General features: G+C 44.0%; 1 protein-coding gene across 1 annotated transcript in view; it reads left to right on the top strand.

Moving 5' to 3' along the window:
- The window catches only part of sema3ab (sema domain, immunoglobulin domain (Ig), short basic domain, secreted, (semaphorin) 3Ab), a 158,461-nt gene that overhangs the window by 20,655 nt on the left and 115,524 nt on the right, over nt 1–22,282 (top strand). The window contains exon 2 of the mRNA XM_069910005.1: nt 4,841–5,016. Within this exon, the coding sequence (XP_069766106.1) occupies nt 4,905–5,016 (112 nt within the window). The 5' untranslated portion in view covers nt 4,841–4,904. The remainder of the gene's footprint in view (nt 1–4,840; nt 5,017–22,282) is intronic.

The following is a 22,282-nucleotide window of genomic DNA, read 5'->3' as shown; positions in this document are numbered from 1 at the left end:
AATTCTTCTTAAATGTTAAAATCGAGCCTGCATTCACCCCTTCAACTGGCAGCTCGTCGTTCCACACTCCCACCACTCTCTGTGTGAAGAAGTTCCACCTAAACTTTCCCCCTTTCTCCCTTATGACCCCTAGTTTGTTTCTTGCCTACCCTCAGTGGAACAGGCCAATGTACATTTACTCTATCTATCCTCCTCATAATTTTAAAAACCTCTACAAATTTCCCCTCATTTATCTATACTCCAAGGAATAAAGGCCTCACCTATTTAACCTTTTCTTTAGCTGAGTTCCTAAAGTCTGGTCAACATAATAGTCAATCTTCTCTGCATTTTTTCTATCTTACTGATATCTTTCCTGTAGTTAGGTGACCAAAACTACACACAATACTCCAAATTTGGTCTCACCAATGTCTTGCACAACTTCACCATAGCATCCCAGCTTCTGTACTCAATACTTTGATTTATGAAGGCCAAGGAGCTCAAAGCTCACTTTTCAACCCTATCCACCTGTGATGCCACTTTCAGGTAATTATGTATCTGTATTCCCAGGTCCCTCTGTTCTACCGCAGTCCCCTATCATTCACTGGATCTGTTCTTTCTTGGTTTGTCCTTCCAAAATACAACACCTCACATTTGTCTGCATTAAACTCCATCGGCCATTTTTCAGGCCATTTTTCCAGTTGGTCCCGATCCCTCTGCAAGCTTTGAAAATCTTCCTCGCTGTCCACAACACCTCCAATCTTAGTGTCGTCTGAAAACTTGCTGATCCAATTGACCACATTATCATCCATATCTATTATATAAATGACAAACAACAATGGTCCCAGCACCGATCCCTGAGGCACACCACTAGTCACTGCCCTCCAGGCTGAGAAGCAATCATCCACCACTTCTCTCTGGCTTCTCCCATCCAGCCGTCATCGAATCCTCGCATGTGGTACCTTGTCAAAGGCCTTACTAAAGTCCACGGAGACAACATCCACAGCCTTTCCTTCCATATACATGTCTAAGGACATTTTAAATATTTCAGTCAGAGCCCCTGTAATTTCAATACGAGCCTCCCTCATGCTCCGAGGGAATATCTTGGTGGCTGGAGTCGGTTCATGTCTAGACAAGTTCAGTGACTGGAGTCAGGTCATGTCTGAACAGGTGCGGGTGGCTGGAGGTGGGTCATATCTGGACCAGGAATGTAGCTGGAGTCGGTTCATGTCTCGACCAGGTTCCGGAGGCAGGCTTGCTTCAATGCTCTGTACATCTACACGGTGATTTCCTTTCCAAAGAGTATTTGCACATTTCCAATTGACAGAAATAACAGAGTAGAAAGTTACCCAAAAAGAACCACACAATTCTACTGCAACGTTCGAACTGGGAAGGAATGCTCTTCTCATCCTGAGTATAATCACTCTCTTTGGGGTTTGCCAGCTGTTAACCATTTTTTCCCAACATCTCTCTGACTAAATTTGCTACAGACTTTATTCCTTCAAGGCTCTGGATGTTGCTCAACCAGCATTCATTGCTAATCCATCATTGCCCCTGAGAAGAGGGTGGTGACCAGCCCTTTGAATGACTGTCATTCTGGAGAAGCAGCTTCCACTCTGCTGTTGGGTAGGAAAGTCCAGGATTTCAATCAGTTCAAGGTGAAAGATCAGCAGGTCGGGATGGTGTACATTCTGGACAGGACCCTGCATGTGGCGACAGTCCTTCGCTAGTTGCTCCTGGCCTTCCTGACAGAAGATGTCCAGGTTTGGGAGGTGTCATTGGAGTAGTCTGAGACCATAACACAGTCACAGTGTGACATGGGTGTTTTGAGGGTGGACGGGGTGCCAATCCTGCAGGCTACTTTGCCCTGGATAGCACTGAGTCTCTGGTGTGTTGCTGGAGTTCCCGTCATCCTGTAAAGTGGAGAGAGTCCGAAACTTGCCTTGTGCTTTGCAGCTGGTGGAAAGGCCTTGGGGTAACTGGACGTGAGTCTCCAGGTCATTGGGTGTATTTAAGGCACAGATTGATAGGTTCTTGACTAGCCAGGGCATCGTGGGTTGTGGGGAGAAGGTCGGGCAGTGGGGGTGAGTGGGAATGTGATTTTGTGAGTAAATGGTGGGGAAAACTTGATGGGCTGAATGGCCTATTTCTGCTCCTCTGTATTATGTGGCTGTTCCAGTTAATATTCTGGTAATTCCAGGATGCGGATCGTGATTCAAACCATTGAGTGTGACTAGAGGGTGGTGAGACCCTCCATGGGCATTTTAGATGTACAAATCCTACTGATTGTACATCTATTTGTGGACAAGCCCAAGAAATGTCCATGCAGCAGAAAATCAATGAACTGAATCGTTTTACGTCAATCTCAATTGGACTTGGTGATCTTCGCATGACATCCCCCAACTTTTTCTCCCTCAATATTTGTGGTCCTCTGACCCAATAATGTTGGTGCCTGCAGTATTGACTCAGTTCCTTCCTCTGTGGATGACATCCCACCTGATGAATATTTCCAGGATTCAGCATTTTATTTCACATTTCTTTTGAACCTTTTCATCCTTCTATCTTCTGCAAAGAATTTTCCTGCCAATATTTGCCATCTCAGGACACAATTCCATTCTCGTCTTTGCATCAGGAGGTTGGGGCCCTGAGTTGATATTTTGAGCTGTTAATAACTTCAAGCTGAAGGAAAGCTATGTTGCTGGATGGGCTTCTCTGGTTGCATTGTTCAACAGCCAGCCTGTTCCAGAGCTTTGAGTGGATGTTTAGGATCTTTATTTGAGGAAGAGTAGCTAGTTTTTCCTGGGTCTCTGCCAAACCCTTCCTAAACCAATTTTTCCTAAGAGTAAATTGGCCAGTCAATCTTTTAAAGGATGTTTGTGGGATTTATTAGTGTCTGACCACAAAACAGAATGAGTCAAAACTTCCTCAGCTCAGTATTAGCATAACAGTACATCAGGCACTCGACATCAAACTGTGGGTCTTTATTCCTCAGAGCGTAGGAATTTGAGGGGGTCACCTTGTGTAGCTGTGTAAAATCATGGAGGGGTATGGATAGAGTGAATATTGGCAGTCTTTTTCATGGGTAGATGATTGCAGAAGTAGAAGGAATGGGATTAAAGTGAGAGGGAAGAGAAGCAAGGCACAGCATGGTTAGTGTTGTGGTCAGTGCAACGTTGTGACTGTGTTCAGATCCCGCACTGTCTGGAAGAAGTTTGTATGTTCTCCCTGTGCCTGCGTGGGTTTCCTCCAGGAGCTCTGATTTCCTCCCATCGTTCTAAACATGGGGGGGGGGAATGGTTACAAGTTAATTCGGGTGTAATTGGGTGGCACAGGCCTGTGGGCTGAAAGGGCCTGCTACCGTGCTGTCTGTCTAAATTTAAAATTAAAAAAAAACACTTTTACACTCAGAGGCTGGATTGGGCTAGGAAACTGCTGAAGCAAGTACAATTTGGATGTTCAACAGATAGTTGAAGGGTTAGGAAAGACTTCGAACGATATGGACCAAATGCAGGAAAATGGGATGATCACAGAATAGCAACTTGGTCAGCATGACTAGATGGACCAAAGGGCCTGTTCTGTGTTTGATGGCAATGACTGCCCTATTCGGTGCTCTAGGGTTGAAGGTTACAACCCCACATCCCATCTCACCTACCCCAGCACTCACTGCTGCCCTACAACATCTCCTCTGCATTGATGAATGGGAAAACATGGAGGAAATCAGTGGAGCGTGCAACATCTGTGGAGGAGGAGGGTGGTTGCGTTTCAGACTGAGACCCTGCATTAGTGATTTTTCGGAAGGAACTGGATGTAGCATGTCCACCTTTGGGAGAGGCCAGGTGCTCTGTTACAGACAGGTTAACCCATGCAGCCACCATAGTGGTGGGTGGGGTTCAAGGAGAAAATCCAATGAAGACATGAGTAGGAAGATTAGTAGAATGGAATCGTGAGAGTGTTTTTTGTTAGTGGAGAGAGGATTTGAGCATGTTGCTTCACCCTTCTCGATCATGGACCAGTAGGCGTAGCAAGCAGTGTGCACGGGTGCAGGCCACTATTGCCAATGTTTGGAGCATATGGTGCTTTGGGGGTCCTGATACAGTTCTAGACAGTGTGACCCTGGAGTCCAGACCTGTTCCATGAGGGAACTTGTGGATATTTGGAACTGGGAGTGGTGATTGTAATGAGGCACAGATTATTGGGGGGGGGGGGGGTTGCAGAACTTGAGAGGTCTGGAACCAGGGTCTCAGCCAGCCTCACCTTAGGACTGAGCTGAGGAGAAATGTCTTCATTCAGAGGGCTGTGAGTGATTGGAATTCTCCAGCCCAAAAACCTGTGAATACACAGTCATCAAGACAATTCATGGCTAAAATAAAAAGACTCAGAGGGGATCATGGATTCGAGTTCTTCCTCTATGGGTGATGGAGGCTGTGTCTTTGAATATTTTTCAGGCATCTAAATTCTTGCGGGTCCTGCTTCCAATTCACCCCTCAGGGCCCCCTTTACAGCTCCACTTCCTTTTATTTAGATACTTTTAATAAGATAATGTGTAAGCAAGTCCCATCAAATCTTCTCAATGTCTGCCCTGTGTGAGTGAGTGAGTGAGTGTGTGTGTGTGTGTGCGTGAGTCTGAGTATTTGTGTGAGGGTGTGTGTCTGTGTGTAAACGTGTGTGTCGTTGTGAGTGTGTGTGTGTGTCGGGGGCTGGGACATGGAGACAGGGGTCCGGCTGCCGGTCCCGAGTGAAGGGTTAACGCTCGCTCTCTGGACGCGCTGCCCGCGGCCGTGGCATCTCTGAGCGCCGTCACGCAGGGGCGGCGGACACAGCCGGGGAATCTGGCACTCGCTCACTCTCCTTCCCCACCCTCCAGGTCCCTGGCTCCGAGTGCCTGAAGTTTGTTGCCCGAGTCGGTGCGGGGAAGATCCAGGGACACCATGGGCTGCCTGTCGGGGACACTGGTGCTGTTGGCCAGCCTGCTGCTCGCTCCAAAACTCCGCTCTGAGGATGGCAGGAAGGCCGTTGCCAGACTGAAGCTCTCCTACAAAGGTAAGCAGCCCCTCCTGTCTGCGCCGGTCCCAGCCCGTCCCGTCCCAGCCCGTCCCAGCCCAGCCCAGCCCAGCCCGTCCGGTCCCGTTCCAGCCCAGCCCGTCCCGTCCCAGCCCGTCCCGTCCCGTCCCAGCCCGTCCCGTCCCAGCCCGTCCCGTCCCGTCCCAGCCCAGCCCAGCCCAGCCCGTCCGGTCCCGTTCCAGCCCAGCCCGTCCCGTCCCAGCCCAGCCCGTCCCGTCCCGTCCCAGCCCGTCCCGTCCCGTCCCAGCCCGTCCCGTCCCAGCCCGTCCCGTCCCAGCCCGTCGCGTCCCGTCCCGTCCCAGCCCGTCCCGTCCCGTCCCGTCCCAGCCCGTCCCGTCCCGTCCCAGCCCGTCCCGTCCCGTCCCGTCCCGTCCCAGCCCGTCGCGTCCCGTCCCGTCCCGTCCCAGCCCGTCCCGTCCCGTCCCGTCCCAGCCCAGCCCAGCCCGGTCCGTCCCGTCTCCTTCGCTGCCGCCTCTCGCCCTGCCCGGCAGCAGCTTCCTAGAGTAAGGAGCCGCTCTGCTGTTCCCCGGCGTCGCTGAAAGAGGTGAAAGCTGTGGGATTTGCCTTGCACCAGGGTCTGTGATTGTTGAAAGGGGGTGAGTTGCAGGTATTTGAAAAGATTCCGTTTTTCGGAGACAAATGTTGCCACCTGACTGGCTAAATAGCTGGGAACCAAGCATGATGATGGGTTGTGGCCAAACTGCAGCCCAGGCAGGGATCCAATGTTCCATCCAATTCAATCCTTTTGGCCTTTTTCTGTCCTCAACACGATCCTTTCCTCAGTTCTTGCTTTGGGAGGGGTCATGTCTGAGCTGAATGATAACAGGTGTGTGTTCCATGGCAGCAATTTTGTAGAAAAGGCGTTGGAACAGGAGAATGTGCTCCTCCATGAACAATAATCAAGATGAAAATGTCCAGCATGTTGTCATCAAACCAGAAATTGTTTTACTCCGTCCTCAGCCCCTGCAGCCCAGACCGGAAGCAGTCAGGGTTCCAATCAAGTTGATGGACATCTGACTGTGCAAGAACAAACCTTGTTTCAGGAATAGGAGAATCTCGCGGGGTGAGTGTGAACAATTCCTTTGGTCCTTCAGCCTTCTCACTGAAAATCATGGAGGCCCCTTTCACCCCACACACAGCCTCTTTCAGCTGCTCCCTGAGGGGAAGAGATCCAGGAGGATCAGAGCCAGCACCCCCAGGCTGAGGTACAGCTTCTATTCCACGGGCAGTGAGAATGCTGAACGACCAAAGGAACGGCTCCCACTCACCCTCCGAGACTCTCCTATTCATGAAACAAGGTTTATTTATTTTTACAGCTCTCCTACTCGTCCTGCGTCTGTATTATTTATCTGCATGTGTGTTCTGTCTGGTGAGATGTCTGCATGTTTTTGCACGGAGGACCGGAAAAGGTGGTTTCATTGGGTTGTACTTCTAAAATCAGATGACAGTCAACTTGACTTACTCCTTGTTGGGAAGAAGCTGTTAAGCCTGGTGGTGCTGGCTCTAAAACTCCTGGATCCCTTCTGAATCAGGGTGATTCCTGGTGTCTTCAAGCCGAAGGATTTGAGCATGTGTGTTCGCCAGGTTAGCTGAGTCCCTCCACCTATGAAAAAGTGGCCACAAGAACTTGTGTATATTTTTAACCTAGCAAAGACACAATTAACCCCACCACTTTGGAATTTAAAAGATCATTTATTCTTTGCTATTTTCAGTTCTGTCCAAGTACTGTACAGTTCGCCTTCCTAAAACTGGCGACCTTCTTTAGACTGCAGAAGCAGGTCCCGCAAACTTGGAATATCGACCACAGCATGGATGTTGGGGGAGGGGGTGCGGGTTCTTCTTTACAAGATCTGGGAGAATCTGCAACCAGAGGTCGCTGTTTTAAAAGGAAGTGCTGTCAGTGTATGAAAGGGATGAGGGGGCATCCTTTCAGCTCACAGAGTGGTGGTGTACCACACAAGGTCAGTATCTATGGGTCACCCCACCCACGCCTACCATTGCCTGTCTTTGTGAACCTCACTTCCTTACCTTAGGTCAGCATCAATCTAGGAAGACGTGAGCAACTAGAATCTGGACCGTATCACAGTTTGAATCAGCCAGAAGGTGGTGAATCTGTGAAATTTGTTGCCACAGCCAGTTGTGGAGGACAGGCCATTGGGTGTATGATAGGTTCTTGATTGGCCAGGGCATCAAAGGTTATGGGGAGAAGGCTGGGCAGTGGGGCTGATTGGGGAAATGGATCAGCTCATGATTGATTAAATGGTGGGGTAGACTTGATGGGCTGAATGGTTTATTTCTGCAAAGAGTTCAAGCAACCACTGAACATTTCAGAAAATTTGGAGTGATGAGCGCAACTGTTCCAGAGCCAACAATCAGGACTGGGGTTCAAATCCACGTTCTCTGTAAGGAATTTGTACATTCTCCCTGTGTCTGCATGGGTTTTCCCCAGGGTTCCAGTTTCCTCCCACCATTCAAAATATATTAGGGTTGGGACAGACTCATGGGCTGAAATGGACTGTTACCATGCTGTTGGTCTAAATTTAAAAAATTTAAACAGATCAGAACTCTCCTTTCCTCCATTAAGACCCGTGAGAATATTCATCGCCCCATCCAGATCAGGAGAAGTCCCTTGTGTTAAATGTTCTCGGTAGAAGTGCGACGTCTTGGACTTGCCTTCAGCGTCCAACTGAATAGGTGCCAGCCCTCATTTTCCTGTTCTCCCTCTGCTTGTCACACATCGAAGGTCAAAACTGTGGAGTATTGTTTCCATTAGTCTGATGTTGCTCTCTGAAAACTACACTTGACAACATTCGCAGTGAGCTCAGTTAAAACAGCATGCTTCCACCACTGAAACGATCAATTGTGAGCGCAAGAACAAGCCTCTTGAGTCTTGCTTCAGAACTTCCCTTCACTGGCTAGGTGTGGGGTTTCAAATGATCACCTCTACTGAAACAATTTTGAACTGGTATTTTCACGTTTCCCAGGCATGGGCTTCAGGAAGGATGAGTGTAGCCCAGTAAGTACGATTTTTAGAGTCACAGGGTTTGATAGCACAGAAACAGGCCCTTCGGATCAACTCATCTGTGCTGATCAAGGTGCCTACCTGAGCTAGTACCATTACCCTGGCTTTCGATCATATAAATCGGAACTCTTCCTATCCATGCATCTGTATAAATGTCCTTAAACATAATGTACCATCTCTAACATTTATATGGAACATAGAATATTCCAGCACATTGCGGGTGCTTTGACCCACGATGTTGTATTGACCTATATAAACTAACTCAAAAAATGAAACTTTCCCTACCTGAAATCCAGAACCGTCGATTTTTCTTTCATCCATGTGCCTGTCTTTTTTTTTTATTTTTTTTTTATTTTTCACACCATAAACCACATTAACCATGATACATACATTTTCCTTTTCAAATATATACAGTGTCATTTTCTCCCCCCCTCCCTCCTCCCATCCCACCCTCCCTACCACCCCCCCATCCATTTAAAGTACAAAATCTAAGATACATTAAACCAGTCAAACAATGTTGTCATTCAATAAAAATAAACAAGAAATTCCACTGAGTCAATTCTTTTAATTTCCTTCTCCTTTCGTTAATTTAGGTAGTGAATGTCCCCGGTAGGTTTTCTCTATTGTGTTTCATGTAAGGCTCCCATATTTGTTCAAATATTTCAATATTATTTCTTAAACTATATGTTATTTTTTCTAATGGAATACATTTATTCATTTCTATATACCATTGTGGTATTTTCAAATTATCTTCCAATTTCCAGGTTGACATAATACATTTTTTTTGCTACGGCTAGAGCTATCTTAACAAATCTTTTTTGTGCACCATCCAAATCAATTCCAAATTCCTTGTTTTTTATGTTACTTGGGAGGAAGATCTCTGGATTTTTTGGTATATTGTTTTCTGTGATTTTATTTAATATTTGGTTTAGATCTTCCTAAAATTTTCCTACTTTCTCACATGTCCAGATTGCATGAATTGTTGTTCCCATTTCTTTTTTACATCGAAAACATCTATCAGAAAATGTTGGGTCCCATTTATTTAACTTTTGAGGTGTAATGTATAGCCTGTGTATCCAGTTATATTGTATCATACGTAACTTCGTATTTATTGTATTTCTCATCGTTCTAGAACATAACTTCTCCCATGTTTCCTTTTTTATCTTTATATTTAAATCTTGTTCCCATTTTTGTTTAGTTTTACCATTTGTTTCCTCATTCTCCTTTTCTTGCAGTTTAATATACATATTTGTTATAAATCTTTTGATTATCATTGTATCTGTAATCACATTTTCAAAGTTACTTCCCTCTGGTAACCTCAGACTGCTTCCTAATTTGTCCTTCAAGTAGGATCTCAATTGGTAATATGCCAGCACTGTATCTTGAGTTATATTATATTTATCTTTCATTTGTTCAAAGGATAATAATCTATTTCCTGAAAAACAATTTTCTATTCTTTTGATCCCTTTTTTCTCCCATTCTCTAAAGGAAAGGTTATCTATTGTAAAAGGGGGTAACTTATTTTGCGTCAATATTAGTTTTGGTAATTGGTAATTTGATTTATTCCTTTCTACATGAATCTTTTTCCAAATATTGAGGAGATGATGTAATACTGGAGAACTCCTATGTTGTACCAATTTTTCATCCCATTTATATATGTGTTCAGGTATCTTTTCCCCTATTTTATCTAATTCTAATCTAGTCCAATCTGGCTTTTCCCTTGTTTGATAAAAATCTGATAGGTATCTTAATTGTGCGGCTCTATAATAATTTTTAAAGTTTGGCAGTTGTAAACCTCCTTGTTTATACCATTTTGTTAATTTATCTAGTGCTATCCTTGGTTTCCCCCCTTTCCATAAAAATTTCCTTATTATTTTCTTTAACTCCTTGAAGAATTTCTCTGTCAAGTGTATTGGCAATGCCTGAAATAGGTATAATATCCTTGGGAAAATGTTCATTTTAATACAGTTTATCCTTCCTATTAGTGTTAATGGTAAATCTTTCCAATGCTCTAAATCGTCCTGTAATTTTTTCATTAGTGGATAATAATTGAGTTTATATAGATGGCCGAGGTTTTTATTTATTTGTATACCTAGGTATCTTATTGCTTGCATTTGCCATCTGAATGGTGATTCCTTCTTAAATTTTGAGAAATCCGCATTATTCATTGGCATTGCTTCACTTTTATTTACGTTAATCTTGTAACCCGACACTTCTCAATATTCCTTCAATTTCTTATATAATTCTTTTATTGATAGTTCTGGTTCTGTTAAGTATACTATAACATCATCCGCAAATAAACTGATTTTATATTCCTTGTCTTTTATTTTTATCCCTTTTATATTATTTTCTGTTCTTATCAATTCTGCTAGTGGTTCTATAGCTAACGCGAACAATAAGGGTGATAGTGGGCATCCCTGCCGTGTTGACCTGCTTAAGTTAAATTGCTTTGATATATATCCATTTACTGCCACTTTTGCCAATGGCCCCTTATATAATGCTTTAATCCAATTAATATACTTCTCTGGTAAACTGAATTTTTGCAATACTTTGAATAAATAATTCCATTCTACTCTGTCAAAGGCCTTCTCTGCGTCTAAAGCAACTGCTACTATTGGCGCTTTACTCGCTTCTACTGCATGAATTAAGTTAATAAATTTACAAATATTGTCTGTTGTGTGTCTTTTTTTAATAAATCCAGTTTGGTCTAGATTTACCATTTTAGGTACATACTCTGCTAATCTGTTTGCTAATAGTTTAGCTATTATCTTATAATCTGTGTTAAGTAATGATATTGGTCTATATGACGCTGGTGCGAGTGGATCTTTCCCTTGCTTTAGTATTACTGTAATTATTGCTGTTTTACATGAATCTGGTAAGCTTTGTGTTTTATCAATCTGGTTGATTACTTCCAGGAGGCGAGGAATAGTATTTCTACTATTTCAAATGGTTCTGTTAATTTATTTTGTTCCTCTATTTGTAATTTTGGTAGTTCAATTTTAGTTAAAAATTCATCTATTTTCCCTTCTTTCCCTTCGTTTTCAGTTTGGTATAATTGTTCATAGAATTCTCTAAAGTTTTCCTTGATCTCCGTTGGATTATATGTGATTTGTTTGTCTTTTTTCCTTGATGCCAATACCATTCTCTTAGTTTGTTCTGTCTTAAGCTGCCATGCTAGAATTTTGTGCGTTTTTTCACCTAGTTCATAATATTTCTGTTTTGTCTTCATTATGTTCTTCTCCACCTTATATGTTTGTAGTGTTTCATATTTTATTTTTTTATCTGCCATTTCTCTTCTTTTAGTTGTGTCTTCCTTCATTGCTAATTCCTTTTCTATATTTACTATTTCCCTTTCCAACTGCTCTGTTTCTTGATTATAGTCCTTCTTCATCTTGGTTACATAACTTATTATTTGCCCTCTAATGAACGCTTTCATTGCATCCCATAGTATAAACTTATCTTTCACTGATTCCGTATTTATTTCAAAGTACATTTTAATTTGTCTTTCAATTAATTCTCTAAAATCCTGCCTTTTAAGTAGCATGGAGTTTAATCTCCATCTATACATTCTTGGAGGGATGTCCTCCAACTCTATTGTCAATATCAAGGGTGAATGGTCCGATAATATTCTAGCTTTATATTCTGTTTTTCTTACTCTATCTTGCATACGAGCTGATAACAAAAATAGGTCTATTCTTGAGTATGTTTTATGTCTACCCGAGTAATATGAATATTCCTTTTCCTTTGGGTGTTGTTTCCTCCATATATCCAAAAATTGCATTTCTTGCATCGATTTAATTATAAATTTGGTTACTTTGTTCTTTCTGTTAATTTTTTTCCCAGTTTTGTCCATATTTGAATCCAAATTCAGGTTGAAATCCCCTCCTATTAATATGTTCCCTTGCGTATCTGCTATCTTCAAAAAAATATCTTGCATAAACTTTTGATCTTCTTCGTTAGGTGAATACAGCAGATTCCAAAACTCCGAATATATCTGACATTTTATCATTACATATCTCCCTGCTGGATCTATTATTTCCTTTTCTATTTTAATTGGCACATTTTTACTAATTAATATAGCTGCTCCTTTTGCTTTTGAATTATACGACGCTGCTGTTACGTGTCCTACCCAATCTCTCTTTAATTTCTTGTGCTCCAATTCAGTTAAATGTGTTTCTTGCACAAATGCTATATCAATTTTTTCTTTTTTCAGTAAATTTAGCAGTTTCTTCCTTTTAATTTGGTTATGTATTCCGTTAATATTTAAAGTCATATAGTTCAGCGTAGCCATTTCATACTTTGTTTATCTTCCCTTTCCGTTTCTCCATCATCACCTTTCCTTCTTATCCATTTCTGCTTTCTTGTTTTGAACACTTTATAAGACAACATTTGTAAAACATCAAACATTTTCCTTATTCTCCTATTTAAAACTTCTTTAACCCCATTCTCCCCTCCCCCTCCTGAGTTGCCCTTTATCCCTTGTCGGCCAATCACATCTCCCCTCTCCATTTGGATTTGCGAATTCACTCACAAACGTCAACTGATTTTGTAGTGACCGTAACTCCTCCCCACCCAGCCCCCCCCGGAAAAGATTTCAATTTTCATATGTAACAAAGGTCACTCTTTTAATTCCCTCCTTATTAATTCTTGTCTATATATATTTTCCTCTAAATACGGATACATTCATGTATACACACTATATATATATATATATATATATATATATATATATATACACACACATATACCCCTTTACACACATACATATAGTTCGTGGTCATTTTTACTCTCATGACATGTCTTCATCTCTCTGCTTGTTTTGTAGTTGTTCTGCAAATTTCCTTGCTTCCTCTGGATCCAAGAATAGTCTGTTTTGTTGCCCTGGAATAACTATTTTAAGTACCGCTGGGTACTTTAACATAAATTTATATCCTTTTTTCCATAAGATCATTTTTGCTGTATTGAACTCCTTCCTCTTCTTCAGGAGTTCAAAACTTATGTCTGGATAGAAAAAAATTTTTTGACCTTTATATTCCAGTGGCTTTTTGTCTTCTCTTATTTTCTTCATTGCTTTCTCCAATATATTTTCTCTTGTTGAATATCTTAAGAATTTTACTAAAATGGATCTTGGTTTTTGCTGCGGTTGTGGTTTCGGGGTTAAAGTTCTATGTGCCCTCTCTATTTCCATTTCTTCCTGTGATTCTGGTCTTCCTAGGACCCTGGGGATCCAATCTTTGATAAATTCTCTCATATTCTTGCCTTCTTCATCTTCCTTAAGGCCCACTATCTTTATATTATTTCTTCTATTATATCTAACTTCTGAGCTAACAGCTCATGTGCCTCTTTAACTTTTTATTAGATTCTTCTAATTTCTCTTTTAAGTCCTCTACTTCCATTTCTACGATTATTTCTCGTTCTTCCATATTTTCCACTCTTTTTCCTATCTCTGACATGGCCATTTCTATTTTATTCATTTTTTCTTCTGCATTCTTAATTCTTCTTTTTATCTCATCAAATTCTTGTAATTGCCATTCTTTCACTGATTCCATATATTCTTTAAAAAAAAGATACATCCATTGTCTTGCTTTTCTCTTCTTCTTCCACTTCTTTCTGTTCTTCTTCTTCTTCTTCCTCTGGGTTGACCATCTGTTGTTTCCTTGTTACCCTCTTCTTTCTTGTTCTCGTTATTGTCTGTGTTCTGCACCTGTTGCTGTGCTGCAGGTGTCTCTCTCAGCTGTGGAGATCGACTCTGCAGCTGTTCCCCCCTCCCGTCAGTGGGTTTTTTTCATGCGCATCGCGCACTTTTACTCAGCTCTGTGAGCCATTTTTGTCGTCCCGAGCCCGGGACTTCCACTGACCTGAGGGAGCGGGCCTCTCTCTCCGCGGCGGGCCTCTTCGGACAGGTAAGGCCTTCACCTTCTTCTTCCGACGTTCTTTCTTCCTCTTTTCTTCCCGTTGTTTTCGACTTTTCTCTCTTCGCTGCCATTTTCTTCTCACCTTTATTTTTACTTTATTATAAATTTTAACCTTTGTGCTTTGTGTGTTTTTTTTAAACTTTTCGGGAGAGGGCTGGAATTCCCTGACCAGCCACTACTCCATCACGTGACTCCTCCCCCATCCATGTGCCTGTCTCAGGGTCTTTTAAATATTCCTATTGTACCAGCCTCCACCACCACCCCTGGGCAATTCATTCCAGGCACCCATTCCTCTCTGTGTTTTAAAAAAAAAATACCCCAAACGTCTCCCCTAAACTTTCCTCGCCTCACCTTGTACAGAAGTCCTCTGGTATCTGCTTCTCGCACCCTGGGGAAAAATGGTGCTGGCTGTCCACCCTTTCATGATCTTGTAAGTCTCCTCTCACCCTTCTAGGCTCCAAAGAGAAAAGCCCTACCTCTGTAAGTCTTGCCTGGTAAATCTCCTCTGCACCCTTTCCAAAGCTCATTCCGTACCATGACCTCCCAGTAGACGGCCATTCAGTTCCACCACTCCTTGTCACACAGACATGACGGTCCATGGGCTCATGTGAGACCAAGATGAAGCCACCTTTAGATTGGAGGAACAACATCAGAGATTCCATCTCAACATTTTCGAACCAGGCTACTCCAATATCGACTTCCCATTATCCCCCTCACCCAGTCTCTCTCTCTCTTTCCCTATCCCTCAGTCTCCTTTCCTCTAGTTCTCCAACAACTTCTTATCAGAGAGCTATCTCTCTCCCTCCCCCCTCTCTCTCTCTCTCTCTCTCTCTCTCTCTCTCTCTCTCTCTCTCTCTGACCCTCCCCCATCACTTCTCAGTTTCTATCTCTCTCCCATTTCCCACCTGTATCCACCTATCACCTGCTAGTCTGTGCACCTCTCCTTTCCCCCTGCCCCCCCACCCTCCTTGGGCATCTGCCTTATTGTCGGCCCTCCTGAAGAACAACTCAGGCCCGAACCATCAACTGCCATTGCTTTCTGTGGATGCTGCATGGTCTGCTGTGTTTCCCCAGCAGTTTTCTGCACAGCAGCTCATTCCACAGACCTACCACCCTCTCTGGGAGGGGTGGGGGGGGGGGAACTGCCCTCAGCTCTCCTTTAAATCATTCCCATCTGTCCTTAAACCTCTGGGAAAAGATGGTCCTTCTCCACCTTATCCATGCCTCTCTGTTATATGAACCTTGGTAAGGTTCCCCTCAGCCTCCCTCGCTCCATGCAAAACCCTAGCTTATCCATCCACTCTCTCAAGCCATCCAGTCCCCATTAAAATCCTTATGAATCCTTCCTGCTCTCTTTCCAGTTTAATGATGGCCTTCTTGTAGCTATCAGCCAGACTCGAAATGTGGTGCCACCCAACAAGTACAGTTGTCCCCACTCCTGCACTCAGTGACCTGATTAATGAAGACACCTGTATCTCCACTCTGAAAACTATGAATCCTGTTGGGTGACTTAATAGAGGCTGACAAGATTTTGAGAGGCATAGATAAGGTGGACATCCAGTGACTTTTTCCAAGCGTGGGAATAGCAAGCACCAAAAGACAGTAGTCCAAGGCGAGGGGAGGAAAGTTTCAGGTGGACATCGGGGCTAAGTTTTTTACACAAATGCCTGGAATGCCTTGCCAGGGATGGTGATGGTGGGTGGAATATTAGGGGCATTCAAGAAACTTTTAAACAAGCACATGAATTAAAGAAAAACAGAGTTACGAGGTAGGAAGGGTCAAACTTTTTTGAATAGGTTTATATAGGTCAGTACAACATCGAAGGCCAAAGGGCCTGTACTGTGCAGGTGTTCTATGACTATGTACTCCTAATGGGAGACACACGGGATTGTGGCTGCTGGCCTCTCTGGAGGAACTCCGCTGGTTCAGCAGTGAACCGTCGATGTTTTGAGCCCAAGTCCTTTAATGAGACTTTGTCTTCCAGTGATGCTGAGTCCCTCCAGCAGAGTTTGTCCTTTCCTATCTGAACCCCCAGGTCTCTCAGTTCTACAACACTCTCCTGGGCCTTGCTACCGGTCTATGTAAGGACTGAATCCCTTGCCTTGTTCTTGCATCCCTCAAATCCTCCTGCCTCTTTTGAAGAATTATCACATTTCAGCATTCTCTGTTCTTGTAGCAGTCTAAAGACAACCTGTCCACTGTAGGATGGGTCGAATGTTTGACAGTAGACACCCTACCCCGAGAGGTTAATTCATCCCTTATCGCCTCAGCTGTGGATGAACAGATCTATATTTGGGATTTGCCAGTTTTACAGGCCGAGCAGTGTCACTGACCACAGGGTACAGATCATTCACCAATACAAGATTCAATATTCCTGTAATAAAACCAATGTAAGACACAAAGGAGCAAAACATGAAAGTCTGCAAACACCTTGGTTGTTGTAAAAACATGATGCTGGAGAAACTTAGCACGTCAAACTGTATCTTTTATACAGCAAAGATAAAGATACAGATCCAATATTTTGGACTTGAATCAAGTTGTGAGCAAATGTAGGCAGGTACGCAACCACATTTTACTCACACCTCGATGAAGGTCTCAAGCCCAAAACATTGGTGATGTACCTTTGCGACATAAGGATATGGTTTGACCTGCTGAGTTTCTCCAGCATTGTGTAATATACAAAAGTGACTTTAAAGATTCACCATCAGCAGAAATTGCCTGGCATCCCTAACTCTTTTAGAAAGAGAAGCAAAAAAGAGTGGTCCCAGAGTCACTGAGTGTCCGTGGATTCACCTCCAGTGCTCCCACAGCCTCTGCAACCACACAGAGTCCAGCCCAAACCATCGGCCGCCTGAGCTCCAGATCCAAACTTCCACCATGATCAGAAAGCCTTCAACCCCTCAGCACCCTCTCGCATCCTGGTTCTGATACCTGGTACCCTCTTCAGCCAGCCTCGATAGTTGAGATTGCTCCCTTTGTTCTTCTTTTGCCAGCCTGATTTGATTGGTGACTTTGTTAGAAGATTTTTGGCTGAGATTAGTTTGGCTACCAGAAGCTGAAACATGCAACTTGGAACAAAACCAGCTGTGGTAAAGATACAGTTACCGCTTCACAGCTGCTGTTTAAAGCATCAAAGCGTCATGTGAATCAGGTACTCGGTACCCCAGTACGGAAGTGGGAATAAATAATACAAGAGGCTAAATTGTTGAACAAGAATGTCCTGTGGATTGCAGGCCTTCACTGAGTGATAACTTGAACCTCACAGCTAAGACTGGTTTGGATTAAAGTATTTCTCGCCTGTAATAGCTGTGACCTTGTTCCATTGGCAACTGAAACAATATACTGAGAATTGCTCAGATTTACTGAGGCAGCTTCGGCAGCAGAACTCTGCTCAGCTCTCAGGATGCAGCTGAGAGGCAGAGTGAGCTTCAGATTCCTCGCTTCCAGAGCACAAGCCCCAGTTTTAATCGCATGTGATTGGTGCTGATGGTGTGGGTTTGAGTCCGATGTCCTGCTGACCTTCCCTGTAGCTCCTTCTGTGGCTAAACCAGGGAGTTATTGTTTCAGATCTCAGCCAGACACAGCTTATGAGGGAGGTGACAGGAAGGAATTAGTTCAAACTGTTGTAAAGCAGTTGTTCAGCGATAGAAGAAGTGGGCTCCAGGCCTGGTCTAGTGTGGCAAGAGGAAACTCACGAATGCACATGAAACCTGCCTCATACAAGCAAGGTGATGCTGACCCTCTTCCTCTGGCATCCCAATGGTTTGTCCCTTGAGGAGAGCCCATGGAGAGGACATGTCAGGGTGATTTAGGCATTGCAGAAGATGCACACAAACCATCAAGAGTGGCAGGAGAAGTTCGGAGATAGGAGCAGGGAGGTCGCGCTAAACATTGTAGAACTATCCTTGGGGCACAACTGCAGGATTCTGCCTACACCTGTGCCTGTGTTTCAGGAGGGTTTGGTTAACAGCAGAATCCTTAACATGGGTCACGCAGGTTGATCGGGTAGTTAAGAAAGCTTATGGTCTGTGGTCTTCATTAGTCGGGGGATTGAGTTCAGGAGTTGTGAGGGTTAGTTGCAGCTCCATAAATCTCTGGTGAGACTACACAAGAGTATTGTGTTCAATTCTGGTCACCTCATTACAGGAAGGATGTGGAAGCAATGGAGAGGGGGCAGAGGAGATTTACCAGGATGTTGCCTGGATTGGGAAACACGTCTTATGAGGCAAGGTGAACAGAGCTGGGAGTTGTGGGTCCTGGAATACCTTGCATTGATGGTGCAGGCTGGTACAAAAGGGATATTTTAAAGACTCTGGCATATGGATGAAAGAAAAATGGAGGTTTATGTGTGTGAGGTAGGTTTGTAGAGGTTGGAACAACATTGTGGGCTGAGCTGTAATTTTTTTATTTCCATGTTCTATGAAGTGGAATAAGGCACATGATGGACAATAGATGGAGGAAGTTGGATGAATACAGAAGATCCAAGGGAGAATTACATGTTGGACAGAGTGAGAAAGCACATGGAATACTGAGGCATTGAATCCAAAAGCATGATGATTATGCCTGAACTGAACGTACAATTCACTCGGCTTCAATGTGTGACTGAGCACAGTTCTGGTCACCAGAGGAGAAGTAACTGCACTCGAAATGTTGCCAGGAATAGAAGATTATAAATATGAGGAACAATTGAGCAAATCAGATTTTTTGGGGGAGGAATCGTAGAGGGGAGACTTGATTAAGGTGTGTACAGTGCAGAATAATAAAGGAGCAAAGCCAACCTGGGTAGCCCAGACTTGCAGTGATTGGTGGGTAGACCACAGGGGGTGTGAAACTTACTGCTTCAATGGTGATGGAGGAAGAAGCCCTCCACACATTTAAACAGCAGGGGAACTGGAGAGAATAGCTGCCTCACACCAATTCCATCCTGACCTGATTCTACCCGTGTTGAGATCGCACATTCTCTCTGTAGCCACGTCAGCTTCTCTAGCGTACTCCCAATTTCCTCCTGCTTCCCAGTGATTTGCGGGTCAGTAGGTTAATTGTTCTTTGTCGATTGCCCAGTGTGCTAGAGGGGGGTGGAGTCTAGATGAATTAATGGAAAGGAGGGAGATAAGAATGGGATGAGTGTGTCAGGGATGAGGGGAAACGAGGTCCTGCCGCTCGATGATGAGTAAGAACGAGTGATGCTGGTTGGCTCGGACACCAGCTGAAGTGCCTACCTCTGGGCTGAATCACTCTCTGTGGGTATGAATCCAGGAGTGCTTGTTTTTAGATTCCACAGTTCTGCTGTGAGCTTGAGGCCTTGACTGTCAATGTCCTTCAACGGGATTGGCAGATTCTTAGAACAACAGTTCAGGTTAACAACATATTCAAACTGCTGAAGGGGGGGCTGAGGTTCCAGGCAGACTCTGATTCTTGACAATTTGTGGCATTTCCTGCAAGGATTTTACTGGTCCAAATACTGGGGCACTCAGCAACCCTGTATCATTGCTTTGTGACAGCACCTTGTTCCACATCAGGGTGTGACACACAATAATGGTGAAATTGTGAAGCTACCTTTGAAAACTACAGGAAATGAAACACTTCACTTCCAATAAAGCTCGGTGTAAAGTGTTGTGGCTGAGAACTAGACTGATAGGAAGTTACTTTTATCAATCAGGAAGAAGCAGATGGGTCTGATTAGTTCAACAACTGAACCAGTGGAGGTCACTGGGAAACAGGCTTACATGTGTGCCTGGCCACAGGGAGGTCCTAGTTGTTCCAGTGGCAGAGTGAAGGTGCTCAACAACCCCCAGTCTGCATCCAGTCTCCCTGATGTAGAGGAGGCCGCAATGGGAGCACCCATTGCAGTCAGTGACCTTTTTTTTCCAGATTCCTGACAAAGCATTCAGGCTTGAAATGTTGGTTACCTTCAACATCCAAGTAAACCTTCTCTGCACCTCTCCAAGGCCTCTGCATCCTACCTGTAATGTGGCGACCAGAACTGCACCTAATATTCCAAATGTGCTCACACCGTAATTTTCCCCAGCTGCTTCATGACTTCTTGACTTGATATTAAATGTCCCTGCTGATGAAGGCATGAATATGCCATTCACCTGTGTTAGCACTTTCAGGGAGCTACGGATTCGCTCCCCAAATTCCCTTTGTGCTTCATTGTTCCTAAAGGTCTCGTGCTTTATTGCAAGAGCTGCCCTGTAGATGATTTATTAAAATGAGGCACTAATGTTTTTTCCAAGAATGCAAGAATTGAGAGGCGAGCACTCAGTTCTCTGTCTGGTTCAATATTCCCCTGGTGACCAGGTTAAGTAAACCTCTTTTCATCAAAGCTGAAAAGCCATTTCTCATTGATTAAGTTTTTCTCTGAACAGGGTCTTTCTAAATGACGAAAGTCACAACTGATCAACGGAATGCCGTAGCTGTGGAAGGCACTGCTCTGTATGATCAAACACTGCTCACTTCACTCACATTGTCATTGCCATACAGCCAACATCCAACCCGTCTGGTGATATTATCCCGGTATCAGTATGTGAGCCATCTGATTTATGTCAACTGGCGTTCTGAATCGGGGGACCCCAGTCAGCACTGCCAACTGTTTACTGTCTGGAATGAAGTTTAAGATTTCTCCATACTTTAAACATACTTGCTCATTTTCATTTAAAAGCCGTGTGTTCTGCTGGCTTGGTTTGGCTTTTGCGTTAACAAGTTGCCTTCATTTGAGGCATAGACCAAACATTCGGTAATTTTGGAAAGTTTCACGTTGCAGTTTAGGGATATCTGTTTGAGATGCATTTTGTTTCTAATGAACAAGGTCACTCGATAGGAAAAAAAGATCAAGGTTAGAAATTCAATCGCATGTAATGTTTACGTGTGCTGTGCAATACCATTCAGCAAAAGGAAGCATCATTAAGGAAGAGTGTGCATTTTCCTCGGCTCCTTCATATTCTGGACCTGGTTTACTGCAGCGTGTTGATCCATTGGTGCTTGCAAGCAGATGCTGGGTGCCTCAGTAAATCTATTTAAGACAAAGTTGGATAGACTTTTATGTCGTAGGGGAATTAAGGGATGTGGGGAAAAGGCAGGCAGGTGGAGATGAGTCCACGACCAGACCAGCCATGACCACATTGCAGGCACTGCAGTTGTAACCCCAGACCTGGATCCAGTCAGCCAGAGGCTGGAGTAAAATACAACCTGCTGGAGGAACTCGGTGGGCCAAGCAGTATCTGTGGGGAAGGGCTCTCACCTGAAACGTCCCTCATTCTCTTTCTCCCACGGCTGCTGCTCGACCTGCTGAGTTCCCCCTGTAGAGTGTGTTTTGCTGGATTCCGTAGGTTTAACTGCTCTCTCTGGCTGCTTTACCCATCATTACCATTCTGCAGGTGATAGCCCAGCACTTTCAAATGACCTCTCAAGATTGCCAAAGGTATAGAAAAGCTCCATCCAAATCAAATCTCACAATGTTACTGAAAGACCAGGATGGGAGAGGGGGTGAGTTCCAGTGGTGGGTGTGGGTCTCACCCCATGGGTCTGGGAGCAAGCTTCGTGCAGGGCCGAGGTGAGGACCCTGTAGGATCGCTCCTTCCTGAGGGCTTCCAGCAACAGGCATGAGAAGACCTTTCTTCAGCCAGAGGGTGGTGAATCTGTGGATTCATTGCCACAGACCGTAGAACCATAAAATACTAGCATGAAAACAGGTCCCTTTGGCCCTTCTAGTCTCTGCCAAACCATTATTTACTGCCTCGTCCCACTGACCTGCACTCAGTCCATTGCCCTCCATACCCCTCCTATCCATGTACCTGACCAAATTTTTCTTAAATGTTAACATTGAGTCTGCATTCACCACTTCAGCTGGCAGCTGGTTCCACACTCCCACCCCTCTCGGTATGAAGAAGTTCCCCCGAAACTTTTCCCCTTTCACTCTTAATCCACGTCCTCTGGTTTGTATCTCACCTATTCTCAGTGGAAAAAGCCAACCTTCATTTCCTCTATCTACCCCTGTCTGTCAAATCTCCCCTCATTCTTCTATGCTCCAGGGAATGAAGTCCTAACTGACTTAACCTTTCCCTGGAACTCAGTTCCTGAAGTCCGGGCAACATCCTAGCACATCGTTTTTGCACTCTTTCTATCTTATTGATACCTTCCCTGTTGTTAGGTGACCCAAACTGCACATAATCCTCCAAATTTGGCTTCATTAATGTCTTGTACAGCTTTACTATAATATCTTGAGTTTTAAGAATAAATTGGATAGATATATGGATGGGAGAGATCTGGAGGGTTATGGAATGGGAGAAGACCAACGGGACTAGTGGAA

This window comes from Narcine bancroftii, chromosome 13 (genome assembly GCF_036971445.1).
Source record: "Narcine bancroftii isolate sNarBan1 chromosome 13, sNarBan1.hap1, whole genome shotgun sequence".
Taxonomy (NCBI): domain Eukaryota; kingdom Metazoa; phylum Chordata; class Chondrichthyes; order Torpediniformes; family Narcinidae; genus Narcine; species Narcine bancroftii.
The sequence above is the reverse complement of the archived record's forward strand: the minus strand, read 5'-3'. Positions and strand labels throughout refer to the sequence as shown.